Source organism: Crocodylus porosus, unplaced genomic scaffold, assembly GCF_001723895.1.
Source record: "Crocodylus porosus isolate Cpor-Errol unplaced genomic scaffold, CroPor_comp1, whole genome shotgun sequence".
Classification (NCBI taxonomy): domain Eukaryota; kingdom Metazoa; phylum Chordata; order Crocodylia; family Crocodylidae; genus Crocodylus; species Crocodylus porosus.
The window spans coordinates 6,491,966-6,506,550 of record NW_017728934.1 but is presented as its reverse complement, the minus strand read 5'-3'; the positions used below and the strand labels follow the sequence as shown (position 1 = coordinate 6,506,550).

Below are 14,585 nucleotides of genomic sequence, written 5' to 3'. Positions count from 1 at the left end.
TTTTCTCCCAGAAAGGTTGACCACTTAGGTGCTTCCAAGGTGCTATCACAGCACCTAAAACTGGCCTCAGAAAGGGCTAGGTACTTAGGCTTCTTATACAGTCAAGGGGGAGAGCTGGATGCCCTCAAACATGATCGAGAGAGCCTGGACAACAAAAGAAGGGGCTGACTTGAGATAGCCGTGGGAAACATTAACTGCAATGGTGTCTGAAGTCCCACTTCTCTTCAGAGCTTTGGCATCTAATTCAGGGCCCCATTTTAGACAATTCCATCCGCTCCGAGTCCAGAGCCCAGACTACTCTTCCAATGGTCAACATGCAACGGAGCAGGGATCACACTTGAAAGATAAAGCCCATGGTTGTGCTGGTGCCATTGCTACCACCCATGGCTTGTATAACAGCCATCTGGTTAGAATACTTGGGCAGGAAGTGTGAGACTTAGGCCCTAGGCCTCCCTCCCTTAGCCTGAAGGAGTTCAAACTGCATTTCTTACTTCAAAGAAAGAGCTCTAAGTACCAGGCTTCAACATTGCTGTGAGGGCCTCTCCACCCCTCCTATTGAAACTAGGCCACTGAACAACCACAAGTGCAAGCATTTTAGGACTAAAAAGAGAAAAAGCAAGCAGAAGCTATGCCACTTGCCCACAAGGCAGGAGGCATGAGTCTTAAGACCTCCTGCTCTCGGAACAGTTTGTGCATTTTATGCAAGACAGCCATAATGAATTGGGCCTATCTGAGGATTTGGGTGGAGTTTAGGAAACCTTTCCACCTCTCTCCTGGATTACAAAAGACTTGAGAGAGAAACTAGGTGGCTTACCACTCAGACTGCCGTGCTTTGGGACCTGCATGAAAGTCTACATTTAAGAACCTATGCATGCCTACCATCCAAACTGTAGATACCAAATGAATTTAGAAATCTCATGAATTTTGTGGCTGCTGAAGCAGGGTTATTCTGGACTGCTTTTTGTGATGTAGGTGCCTATATTCTTCCTAAGTCCTATTTAGCTACCTAGTTTACAAACCTAAATCTGCCCCCTTGTTCCTTAAAACTAGAGACCTCAATAAATATATTATCTCTAAGAACTACCTTCCTCATAACAATCTAGCTATCAACCACAGAATTTTTGTACGGTGTTTCTGTATCAAATCCATATCTTCTGGTTCAGGTAACTCAGGGGTGGCAAACCTGTGGCATGGGCCACTTCCATGTATGGCAGGTGGCAGATTGGGGAGGTGACAGAGAAAAACACCTGCAGTTAGGTCAGGGAGCAGAAAGTAGAGCAGCAGACTGGGTAGAGGAAGGGGATGTGGGGCTAATTTGTGGCACGCCTGCCAAAAATGTTGGCCCCACTGATCTAAATAAAAAACAAAACACAAGCCCATATGCACATGCACACACAGGGTGCTTGTACATGCAACAAAACTAGCCTTTAAAGTGACTTAACTGCCCTTTTGCACCACTGTAACGATGTTGTTATTTACACGTTTGGCAGCATATTCTGCTTTAATTTCATGACAATGTACACATTAGGCGGCGTATTTCTCTTTAAATTACTTTGTTACATAGTAAGGTAAAACCCATCCCAGGTATTTTAGTTTGGAGGGAAGCACTGGGCCCTGCGCAGCTCAGGCAGGCTCTGGGAAGGAAAAAAAAAGGTCAGGCTTCTCACCACTTTTTCCTCCCCCCCAGTGGAGTCTGCCTGCACAAGCTGCCGCCAGGTCGCACAGCCCCTGAGCTGTGCAGGGCCTAGTGCTTCCCTCCATGGTGGCAGCACCCCCCAGGACCACCTGGGCCAGATGCTAGTGGATTGCCACGTGGGGGGTGCTGCTGCCACAGAGGGAAGGACCAGGGTCCCCCACAGCTCAGAGACTACTCAGCCCACCAGCAGCTCACCCCTTCCCCCCTGCCACGGGAGAGGCAGGCAGGCTCTGGGGGGAAAAAAAAGAAAAGAATTGGGACCCTTACCGCTTTTTTTTTTCTTCTGGTGGAGCTGGAATGGGGGGAGAGGAAGGGAAAGGCAGGTGAACTGACCGGGGGAGGAGGGGAGCCATGACACACTGTGACGCCACGTGACATCATTCCTAGATTGAAACGGTGGGTTTTTAATTGGTGGGTTTTAACTGCAACATTTAAAAACCCACCATTTCAATTTAGGGGGAACTAAATTGAAACTAAACCCCTGTTGTGTGTACAAGCACCCACACGCATCCACATCTTGATATATGGATTTCAAGTGAAGGATAATCCACAACCTCCCTAGACATGTCTACATGCACTATTAATGCACAGTAAGGTTACTGCGCACTAAAATGAGGTGCAGTAAACTGTTCCCTGGACAGGGTGTACACATGTACTGGCTTGGAAGCAAATTTCCTCCCAGCCAGAGCACTTGAGATCAGGGCTGTTTCTGCCCCTGTCATGCTTGGCCCTGCTGCAGCAGCCAGGGGGAGCTCCAGGGTCTCTTGGGTGCCAGCCCTGGGGCTGACAGAGAGCACCGGGCTGGTCCCAACCCTCATGTGGAGAAGGAAGAGCTGTCCTGGCATCCCAGCTGTGTGGGGATTCAACCCAATCCCCATGTGGCCAGGAGGGGCATCCCTGCTCATCAGGGACGATCAGCAAGAAAACTGTTTGGCAGCCATGTAGGGATTTGGAGAGTCCCAATCCCCACATGGCTGTCCTCTCCAGCTGGGGATGTCTCTCCCTGCCATGTGGGGACTGGGTCCTTATCATGTAAATACGGGTGACAGATTTACTTCACATTAGCCTATTTTGCTGCGAAGTAGCTCAGCACATGCTTGTATAGTGAAGCTTTACTGATTAGTCTAATTAGATTAGGCTACTGTGCAGTAAAGCATCTTGTGTAGACATGCCCCGTGGGTAACTCATTCCAGTCGTTAATTGCTCTAACTCTTACAAATTTGCACCTTATCTGTAGCCTGACTTTTTCAGCATCTGCTTCCAGGTACTGTACCTTGTTAAGATTGTCTGCTAGATTAAAGACTCATCTGCTATCAGAAATCCGCTCCCTATGTAACTACTTGTGGGCTGTGACCTAAATTTCTCTTAGACAGTATTCATTTCACTAAAGGCCCCAGCCCCTCCTCCACCTCCCACCCCTTCCAACATAGTGATGGATCTCTGTTCAGGTCTGAGGTCCTCTTAAGTGGCTTTAAAGTGCTTTAGTCCTAAGACTGAACTGGGGAATACTTTCACTCACTAGCAACAGGAAACAAAAGTTAATTAGTGCATAACCAAGATATCGATTTGGCTTCCCAGTGCAGAGGAGCTGTGAAGAAGCTCATTTCTATTTTGGGTTGTTTATAAACAGCTTCATGGTTACCCAAGTTTGCCCTTTTCATCACAGAGAGGGAAGACATATTATTATGTAGTTAAAATACTTCTAAATATACTTACTCCTCCAAGATTTAGCAGGGAGTTGGGTGTCTCAAGCTAGTCCTAAAAATCTCCTCAGAAAATAAAAATCAGTACTAGAGATGCTTCCTGGATTGGCAGGACTGAAACATTTCCTTAGAATACCATATATGCTTTTCTGTACTTCAGCAGATCCAGGGAAAGTGGCTAGTTCTTCCCAAATAAGGGCTGCAACAGAGATGGAATACAGTGGTCACCGAGTAGGTTCTTATACAAGGTAATACCTGCCAGCTCAGAGCAGAGTATGCAGAGGTGAGAGGCAGAAAAGCAGAATACAATATGTCCACAGACTACACACAGCTGGCAGATCTCATTTTAGATCAAGCAGCTGGGTCAGTATCTCTATAAAAGGCTCATATTTAAGATAATGTCAGAATCATAGTCCCTGCCCAGGCAAAGAGGGAACAGGCTCCTTCCTTCAGTAATCCTGATTAAAGGCACTGGAATGTTAAACAAAAGCAGGCAAGCTTTGTAGAGTTTATATGAGCTCTGTAATATCTGTCAAGAGATTCACAGTTTGTATGCTGTTGCAAAATTAGCTGATTAGCAGTAATATGATGCAGACTGAGGTTTTAACATGAAGCTAGAAAAGAAATTCCCTGGGTATTTATATTCTTGGTCCTTTTGTACAGCATTTCTGATCCTGACACACGCTCTAGTTTAAAGAAGGAAAACTTGTCTCTCATTTCCTGTCCTTGAAAACTCATCCCCCATACATGATAAAATCTTAACAAACTTTGTATGGCTATGACCTCCAGAAGAAATCTTACATCCCTTTCTTGCTGATCCTTATGCCTGTCTGTCCCACCCATGCTTACAATTCTGTTTCTTGCCTGCAATTTTTTTGCTTGATGTATTTAATCAGAAACATGGGGCAGGGCATATACTGAGGGTGAATACAGACAGACTTGTAAGGCACAAAACTGAAAGCTAAGTGACTTTACACCCTTTTCCAGACATAATATGCAAATATGCTCTGTGTGACATCTTAGACAACCTTGATATACATGATAGCTTATACACAGAAAGAGAAAGTGACCTGTTCTTTAACTGACAAACCTGAGGGCCAATGAGAAAGTTGCAATTATGTTCAGCATCCTAATATATGTGCCCCACAACAGAGCAGAAGGCACAATTAAAGTGCTGGCACTGACTGAACTTCTAGTGTTGGGCACTGGCATTTTACCAGTGCTAATCCTCAATTTCTAACAATGCCAAGAAGAAGGAAGGAGTACAGAGGATATTTTTTCTTTCCCTCCAGGGATTGAAATAGAAGAAGAGTTAGCTCTGCAAATATCTAATTACTGCAAGAAAATCTATCTGAGCTAGTTTTGCCAGGAGCTTAACCACTAGCCAATATGCTTTGTCTTCCATATCCTGAAGCTACCAAAGGGCAAAGAGCGAGAGAAAGCAGCACTCTCCTCAAAAGCCTACATTTAAGCCCCATTCTTCTCACCGCAGAGAAGCACCTCGCTATTCTCTTTCAGAACCTGCCTTACAGGACATCTCTACTCTGAAAAATGAATTCCCAAAACAGTCAAAGGATCTTGCCCATCCCACCATAAAATCCTTCCTCCACAACACATGCTCAAACACTGGAATAGGTCTGTGTCACTTGCTTTTTACTAAGGCTAAACTTTATGTTTGAAAGTAACAAATTTTCTAGTTTTCTAATTTTTCCAGTTTTGAAACCTATCATGTTACCGTTGAGGATATACAGGAACATAGGACTGGAAGGTGCACCTACGTTTGCAGGTGAGCTTCATAATCACCACATCATCCCTCACCCACAATTTCATGGAACAATACTCCAAACACCAAGAATAATTTATATTTTGTCATAGGTTTAAAAACAAGGGAAGGAGGGCTCTACCAATACCCTGGCACTGCAATGTCAGGGAAGTAGGTGGATGTGTGCTCAAAGAAACACAGGAAAAGGACTGTGCCCCATACTACTGAGGAAGCCCAAAACTCCCACAGTCTGTGCCATTCCAAAGAATATTTCCCTTCCCTGTCTGGATATTTAGCTTTCTGAATGTCAGTTTTTGAATGCTGACAGAGAGCTAGGGTTACCTACATGGCACTAGCGAATACTGCCTTCAGTGTCACTGAGCTGTGCTTAAGATCATTTGTTCTACGGTCACAGTATATTCTTAATTCACCCTGGTCGAGGTGGAAGAAACACATCCTTACATCATATGACAGTTGGTACATAAGAACAAACCTAGATGTGCTGAGCCAAGGTCAACTGTGCTTCATATCAGTAGCACCTAAACAATGAAGTATAGCAGTGCTAAGAGGCCCATTGACCTATATAGACTATCCCAAAAAGGTTGTTGTAGAGTCTAACAAGGTTTGAAGCACTTAGCTGAAGAAAGACGGCCAGGCCATACCAAGGTAAGAATAAAACTCCTAGAAACATTCAAGGCATTTGGAGTGGAGAGGAAGGGAAACATTTAACTCTTGGGAATCAAAACTATCTTGTTTGTTGCCTCTATGCCTGCAATTATCTTCTTGTCCTTCCTTTTAACATTTTGGCAGCACCCAGAGACCTCAGGCAGGATCGGGGCTTTATTGTGGTCAAGTCTGTACAAACACATAAGAAGCCATAACTTCTATTTCAAAGAGTTTACTAGTTAGTCTGGGGCTTGATTACTCAGCAAAGCAAGGATAACCTGTTAAAACGGGTATTCACTTAAGTCTCTACTGTGCTTACTAAAACTATTTATATTGTTCAGTATTCTCCTTTACAGCAGATGGCCATCAGGCCTGGGACACAGAAACTTGCAGATACAGATAGCTAAGTTTCAAGAGTCCCATACTTTTGGATACTAGTCCACTTTGCTACAGAAAAACTTGCAAACACAATGAGGTAGCATTTCTCCATACCTTCAAGCATAAAAAAAATTGCTCTGTACTTGAGTTAGTAAATGCTGCAGAGAATGTATATGGGCTACATTGAAGCTACACGCAAGATGTGAGTAAGATGGACACAACAAAAAACCCACAGAATCAGGGCTTACAGTAAACCATTAAAAGAGAAAAATTTACAGTGCTAGTTCAGAGAAACTAAAAAGACTTGCCAGCTATAGAAAAGGAGAAACAAAGATAAAATTGCATAATTAAATCCATATCCTAATGGAAGAGTGACCTTTAGTTTACAGTAAACATCCAGAATCAAAAGGCCTTATTGTTACTTTCTTATACACCAATTCTTTATATTGATTTCCAGAGACTAGCACATTTTCTCTGACTTTTCAACAATAATATCAATGGGGCAATGGAATTCTCTAAATCACAAAATAGACACAGACATTAGGAAATACATCATTGTGAACTGTTTTTAATGCTGTGAAAACTTGAGCTTATTTCTGGGAGATATGTTCTGGCTGCAAAAGTTGCTCCCAGGAAAAACCCACAGAAGGATATTTGACTATTAGAGGAAAACAGCTATAAAATCCCCTATGTAGCCAGAGCTTTGGTACTTATGAATAATGTTTGGATTTGAAAAAAAAATCCCTGTCTCCTTCTCAAAGCATCTGCCAATCCCTGAATAAATCTTTCATTTAAATCTCTCAGCACGCAGCCTTGCAACATTACTGCTCATTTTCCTACATGGCAGCTGCTTCTATTTACGCTCTATTTTTCCACATTTATTATTTCCCGTTTTTCACCCTGAAACAGCCCACTGGCATTCAAAGGTGTATCACTTTTTTTTCTCTCAGTGTCCCTGGTCACAGCTCACATGTTGGCAGATGTGACTTACGTCCACTGACAGTTCCCTCTGAATAAGTTTCTTTGTCTCCTTTTCACAGTAGTTGAGCATTGCCTCTCTGTTGTACAGGCCAGTTGGCTGTTTGTCAGTTTGGTTTCTCTGCCTGAGTCCAATAGGGATGCTCCCATCCGGATCAGCTGTATCCAGTTCTTTTTCCAGTTCTTCCATCTCCTCTGGAGACAGAGTGGACAATAAGTTATCAATATCTGGATCTTCACTGACTTGCCTCCGGTACTTTGCTACCCTAGACATCTTGGCAATTTGCTACGGAAATACAAGTGCAGCAGTATGTAAAGCCAAAGGGTAGAGGAAAACTGGTGAAGTTGTAGGACAGCGTCTGAAAAAGCAGAGTCTAGAGAGAACAGAAGCTACTTTCCTCCAGCCAGCAGGTGCTGAAGTGTGAAATCTAAGGAGCTCTGACTTACTGGCCCCCAGCATATATCGGTTAGAAATAGAGGACTCACTGATACAACAGCTGGCCAATGAAATTCAACAGCTGCACAGCCTGGCCGAGAAAAACCAATCAGGCAAGGCAGGAGGCGGGGTTCGCTGTATCAGAGGAGTTTGAAACCTGAGGACATTCCAGGGAATCTTGAAGAGCTTCATGACCAAATTTAGTACTGAACATTTAGCCTTTTAAAGGCAATAGAACAATATAGTGAGAAAACATGCAAAAAACATAAGCTTTCAGCTAGGCCTTTGAAACTGGGGGAAAAAGCAGCAGATCTTTATGACAGATCCATCAGGAGCGTCAAGATCTGACAGCAAATACATAGCAGCTACTTGTATTACATAGTTTTCTTCTGCATCACAGGAGGAAAGAGTTGCTGGAACCCAGTATTATGTTAATCCCTGCTCTTTGATTATTTTGATAATAAAATGAAAGAGGAATGTTAGGAGTTTGCAGGGCACTTATAAAAGTTTTCATTTTTATAAATGTTTGGTTTACTTTTATTCACTGTTCATGGTCACTGAAAATGGGGGTACTCTGCGTTGTTTCTGTTTGGAGAAGATGAGGGTAGAATCAGTTATTCTTTCGATGCAACCCTGTGCACTTAGGAAGAATGTACGAAGTCCTGCTTCTTCCAACGATGGAGGATCTAACAACAACTACTTTCTGTGTTCACACTTCTAAGTCTTTTTTAGCATCAACCCAAAAGCATTCTTAGAGCTCTTTACTCAGGATCACACTAGTAGTGTTTCTTTTGCCATGCCTGTTATTTCCTTGATACCTGCTCTGTCTCCTTTGGTGTCTCACATAGCCTTAGTTTAAACAACACTTAAAGCAGCCCCTCCTATCCAGTTCAAATTCCCAAGCAACCACATGTCTTTGCTTTGGCCTTATGCTCCTGGGTGACTGACCTGATGTACTTTTGGTTTAGGACTAAATCTCTGAATGGCTTCACATGTACCTTTGGATGGTAACGTGTCAGTAGTTTGGTTGAAGGCTCCTATATTTTCAGCTACCCAGTTCCATAAGGAAGCTTAATGGCTTTCTAAAACCATCTTAAATGAAGGATGGTGGTTCCTCTCTTCTCCCCAATTTCAATAAGTTTTAACCCAATCCATAACAAATCCATCCTACATATTCATCAGGGTGGGGATAGGACATGCTCTGTTTACCAGGGCACCCCTTGGAGTAACTAGAAATAACGGCTACTAACTGAGAGCAGATTAAGGTTAGACATCAGGAAGAACTTCTTTATGGTAAGGGTTGCCAGAATCTGGAGTGGGCTTCCAAGGCAGATGAAGCTCTCCCCTACCTTGGGGGTCTTTAAGAGGAGACTGGACAACCACCTGGCTGGGGTCATCTGACCCCAATTCTCTTTCCTGCCTGGGGCAGGGGGTTGGACTCGATGATCTGCTGAGGTCCTTTCTGACCCTAATATCTATGAATCTATAACACTTCTTTAACCATTCTTCGAAATCTTTCACAGCCTCCCTTCCTTTTAAAGAAAACATACACAGTTTAATCTGAAAGCCCGTACAACTCCCTCCTTCCAAACTCATATGAGTATGTTAGACATGTATGACTACATGTTTAAAGAATTGCATACAAATAAGATTGCCTGATTAGTGTATGGTGTGGACACTGCAGATATACAAAGCAAAATAAATACAATCCTATGTTCAAAGAATTGAAGCTGAACAGATTAGGAATTCCAAAACAAAATAGTATCTATCTCTGAAAATACACAACCAGATACGAATCAAGCAGATGTTCCCTGTACTACTAAATGTTCAGGGAGGGTTGTCAAAGTTTGTAATGAACATTTTTAGTTGCATGTTATCATAGTTTTTAGTTATATAATTGTTAAACTGAGGTATTAGCATAACCCCAATGCCCTGTATACCTGCTGTCTTGTAAGTGCTCAGTATATTAAAGGGCCTTACAATCATGTACCCTTAAATATAAATGAGAAACTTATGTGTGCATGCAAAAATACAAATGTTTATTTGACGTATATGGAACTATATATTGGCTGCTCTTCCTTGGCAGAATAATGTGTAAGGGCTGAGGAAGTATGTGCTGGGAGTTCACCCCCAGCCTGCACTCTTACATAAGGAATATGTAAAATCCTGGCCCTTTGAAATCTTGCCATTCACTTCAGTACCACTAGGATTTTACCTGTTGTGCTCCTGAAGTACCATCTGCCAGGCAGTCAGAGTACCAAGAGCAATTCAAGCAGGGGATTGTATGCTCAACTTCTTCCTTATCATCTGAGACTAGGATCTGGAGAGGCATAGTACATTTCTTTTAAACTGTGTAGACATTAAGGATCCTGTATAGACATAATTGATGTAGATTTGCATGAGTCAGATCAAGTATGGCTAACAGTGTAGCTATGGTAGAATGGATTTCAGGGCAAGCTAAAAATTCTACCTTGGAAGTTGATTAGATACTCTGGTATGTTTTGCAACACATACTGAGCTCTGTCTTACCACAATCACACTGCTAGTGGTGACTGAGCTGGCTAGTTTTAAAGCCAGTTCAGGAATGTCTGCCTAAAAAAACCGCAATCATAGCAGTGACCGCAGTATAGACATACCATCAGTCTATCTCTCTTCATCCCATGCAAAAAGGGTCTGGAAATCAGTCATGGTGCTAGTCTGCATCCATAACATACATTAGTGGTTGATAAAACAGTAGTATGTCTCACATTTTCTTACAGTTGAATAGGCCAGAAGAGAACAAGAATCAAGCTGAAGGACTGGGTTTTGTGAGAAACTTTAAAGAGTAGTACTGGGCTTTGTTTTAGCTAACATTTTAATTAATGATTTAGGAGTAATTGGCACTGTAATGAAATAAACAATGCATTCTAAGCCACTCTGAACATCAAGAAAGAAATAATATAGCAGTGTACAGAGGAAGGTTAGGAGAAGTATAAGGAAATTCTATTTGAGGATGTTATGTATTTCACCAGCAAAATTCAGTTCAGACCACACCACAGAATGCACTATGGGATCTAGGACACTTCTAAGTCCCCAGAAAGGTAAGAATCCCATCCCCCCTGCTCCTGGCACCCACTCTTTTTCCCTTTGGCCTCAGCAGCATGTCCCTTCCTTTCCCTTTCCATTCTCCTCCTCCCCCATCAGCCCCTGTGCTGTCACTGTTGCTGTCCTCAACTGATCTGGGAGCAGGAAGGGAAAGGGGGTCTCAAGAGCTGCTCCTGCCTGGCTCCAGCTTGGAACAGCAGCAGCAGACAAGTTCCTCCTTCCTGATTGTTCCTCAGCTTGTGGTTTGGGAGGGATGTGGGGGGGTGGGGGAAGATTCCAGTGCAGCTGTAGCCAGGCTTAACAGGGGACAGCAGCAATGACAGCAGATGGGTTCCCCCACTCTGTACTTGCTCCTGAGCAGGAAGGGAACACACACAGAGACTGGGCAGTGCAGAAGAACCTGCTGCTGCTGTTCCTGGTTGGAGCAACTCTGGAGCCTCCCACTCCTGGATCAGCCGAGGACAGCAAGTGATGAGCAGGGGAACAGGAAGGGGGTGGGGAGGAAGTGCTGCTGGGGAGGGAGGAGAAGGGTGGGAGTGCCGAGAGACAAGATAACAAGATGGGATTCTTACTTTTTGGCAACTTACAAAAAACCCCTGGTTGCTGTTTCCACCCTGTGATTGGAAAAGAGTGTTCGTTCATCTGCTGTACTCCACCCCCGCTGGATCTGTCTCCGCTTTCTCATGTCATGTTCCTGGTTATGACCACTGCAGCCGTGGTATGTGGGACACTGTGGGCATGTCTACATGTGCATTAATGCACTTTAAGTTAACGTGCATTGAACCTAATACCTCCATTGTTAGGTATTAACCTCATGGTGTACCTCCATTGTGAGGCATTAACTAAAGAACACATTTTTTTTTAGTGATGCTTAATGCACAATAACTTATTTTAATGTGCTTTAACTAATTACTATGGGGAATTTATACATGTGCTCTGGGAGGCGGGAGGCACTTTCATTAGTGCAGCTCTGAGAGCCATGCTAATTAAAAGCACCCACAGTGACATGTGTATCAGCATCCCCACACTGAAAAATGGCAGTAGGGCACTTTGAACTAAAGCTCATCAAACAAGCTTTAGTTTAAAGTGCCCCATCCCCATTTTTCAGCATGGGGACGCTGATACATGGTGCTGCTGAAGGCTACTAGAGTACATTAAATTCCATGCTCGCAGACTCTATTATTCGAGTCTGCTTCAACGCACTGGAATTTCAGCGTGTTGGAGAAGGCTCTCTGCACATGTATAGGAGCCCACGGGTTTTTAGTGACACTTTAATGCACATTAAAATAGGCTAATGCACATTGAAGTGCATGTGTAAATGTGCCCTGTATGTCAAGGAATCCATAGATTTTGGAGGCCAATCTGAGCAGTTTCCTCAAAGTCTGAATATGAAAGTGGGTCTGCTTGTTCACTTGCATTTCATTTGGTCCAGTCAGTACCTAATTTATCAGAGAAAAAGACATGAAGCATTTTAGGAAAACTTGAATCTTACTGGGTGCATCTACGTGTGTTGGACTGCACAGTTGTTACCGCACAATCATTTAGTGCTTGCTTAAGCACATACTAAATGACTGTGCAATAACCAACATTACTGTGCAGCTCCAAAGCTGCACACATTGTTTCTGATGCTACTGCACTGTAACCCATTGCTATGGCAGAGTAACTTGGGCATCAGGGTTCATACCTGCTGACACTACATCACCATAGTAACAAGCTATGTCAATGTAGCTCATCCCAATAGCAACATAGAGCCTTGTGTAGATGCACCCACTGTTAACCTAATATTTCCACAACTTCCAAATGACAGAACTAGGTGGATCAGACCAGAAAGGTCAGACTGACATGGGAAAGGAACTCTGCATTAGAAATATCATTTTTCAGGTTTTATGGACATCTCAGAGCCAGGCTACAGAGCTTGGACTGGAACAGTTTTCCACTCTCCTTCTGTCCATTTTTTCCTCTTAATGTCCTTTTCTAAGCACAGTCCTTAGAAAAGTCACACTACCACCTTCTGGTATCCTCCATTATTACCACATCACTATACATAGTTCCTTTCACTGCTTCCTCTTACCCTCTTAAAGCAAAGTTGCAGAATTCAAAATAGAACCAGTATCTTCTATACGTAAAACTATTTTAACGACTCCAAAAAGCATAAAGAGAAAGGGAAAAAATTTTTTTTATTCCATTGCCTCAATTCATGACTTCAAGACAATATTTGCATCACTTGTGTCCAAAAATAACAAGATAGGAAAATCTTTTTTTTAAATTCCAGCAATGCTAAATGTGTAAGATTACATTAGAACAGTTTATTAAAACCATAGGTGATGTGTAGGGGAGGTATGAGGGGGCACACCCCCCCCCCCGAGATTGGCCTCTGGCTTCTGCAGGCGGTCGTCGCTTGCACCTTCCCATCCCATCCTGCCACTCGCTGCCAATGTAACCAGCTGCATCTGCGGACAGTCCCCACTCGCCAACACTGACGTTGGCAGCTGCAGGTGGTCCCTGCTCGCTGCCATGTTGCCCCCCGTCTCGGAAGGCACCACTCATTCATGATTAAAACAGTGACTTATTTACTCTTTATAATGCTTCAGCACATTTCTGAAGGAACGTTCAAAGTCCTTTGTTCCCTGTACTGATATTTTCTTTCAACATCAAGACCACTCAAGCTTTCAGCTATTTCTTAGTGCAACTCCCAGATCCTCCTGCTATTAATAACTCCTTTAAAGAACCTCCCTCATACAGTTAGTAGGTGCCTCAATTACAGGATCCTCAGGCACTCCAAGTCGCTTGGAATTGAAGCTGCTTCCCCCCAGTCTTTAGGTATCTAGCACATCTACCTGTTTTCAGAAATATTAAAAGAGGAGTTGTAAATATTTACGTTTGTTGTTAGATTCTGTTTGCAGCACATTCACATCTACCTTCATTTAGGAAGTTAAGAGGACTAGGTGAAATGAACAGTATGGCTGTTATTCTGCATATACCGGAATTGCTCCCTGTAGCTAGTTACAAAAGAAAAAAAACTTTCTCCATAGCTACAAAAAGCTATCCAGTAAAAGAAGGCATTGGGTGCCAATATGTCTTTGGAAACCAACATTTTGTGTTTCCAGGATCAGGATCAATTCCACCCCATTTCAGAACACCGTTTTGTACCATGTCCTAAACTCTTGGGGCAAAGACCATCTTTTGATGGGATGTTTGCGCAGTGCCTCTTGCAGTCGGGTCAGGACTTGGAGGCACTACACAATACAAGAGCAGGAGCAGAATGACTGAGTAACTGCTGCCGACTTGGCCCCTAGAAGGGTGAGGAGCATGGCCTGTCCCTGCCCCTCAATGACCACCTCAAGCCATGCCTTGCCTTGTTGCTCTGCCCGCCTCAGGCTCCTTCTGCAAGCAGCCTAGGGGCAGCTCTTGTCTCCTCCGCTCGAAGGCCCAGCGGGTGGCTGCAGGCAGCACGTACCTAGGCTCCTGGTGGCCCCAAGCCAACTCTAATATCGGCCCCCGCTTTGCCAGAGATAACGGCAATAATAATAATTCAAGTTACCACTTTCAGGACCCCTTTGTGTCCCTCGCACATGTCGGTGTCCAGCCCTGGCGGGCGGACGGGCCCACTGGAGAAAGACTCCTGCCCAGGGCTGCCAGGGCCGAAGCACCTCACACCCGGGAGTGGGGGTGGAAAGAAGGTACCAGGGGCCGGGCCGAGCCAGGAGCATCACGGCAGCTCCAGCAGCGCCGCTCTGCAGGAGGAGGAAGAGGACCCATGGGCCAGCCGGGGCCGTGCCTCCAATGCCTCTACAGGGGGCGGGGCTTCCTCGGGGCCCAACCCCTTCCGCTGAAGCGTCACTCGGACGAACACCATTGGCTAGCGCCTGAGGCCGAGAGCCA

General features: G+C 44.1%; 1 protein-coding gene across 1 annotated transcript in view; it reads right to left on the bottom strand.

Moving 5' to 3' along the window:
• Nucleotides 1-7,647, bottom strand: part of LMOD1 (leiomodin 1) — a 38,263-nt gene extending 30,616 nt beyond the window's left edge. The window contains exon 1 of the mRNA XM_019546409.1: nt 7,197-7,647. Coding sequence (XP_019401954.1) covers nt 7,197-7,457 — 261 coding nt within the window. The 5' untranslated portion in view covers nt 7,458-7,647. The remainder of the gene's footprint in view (nt 1-7,196) is intronic.
• Nucleotides 7,648-14,585: the final 6,938 nt, after the last annotated feature.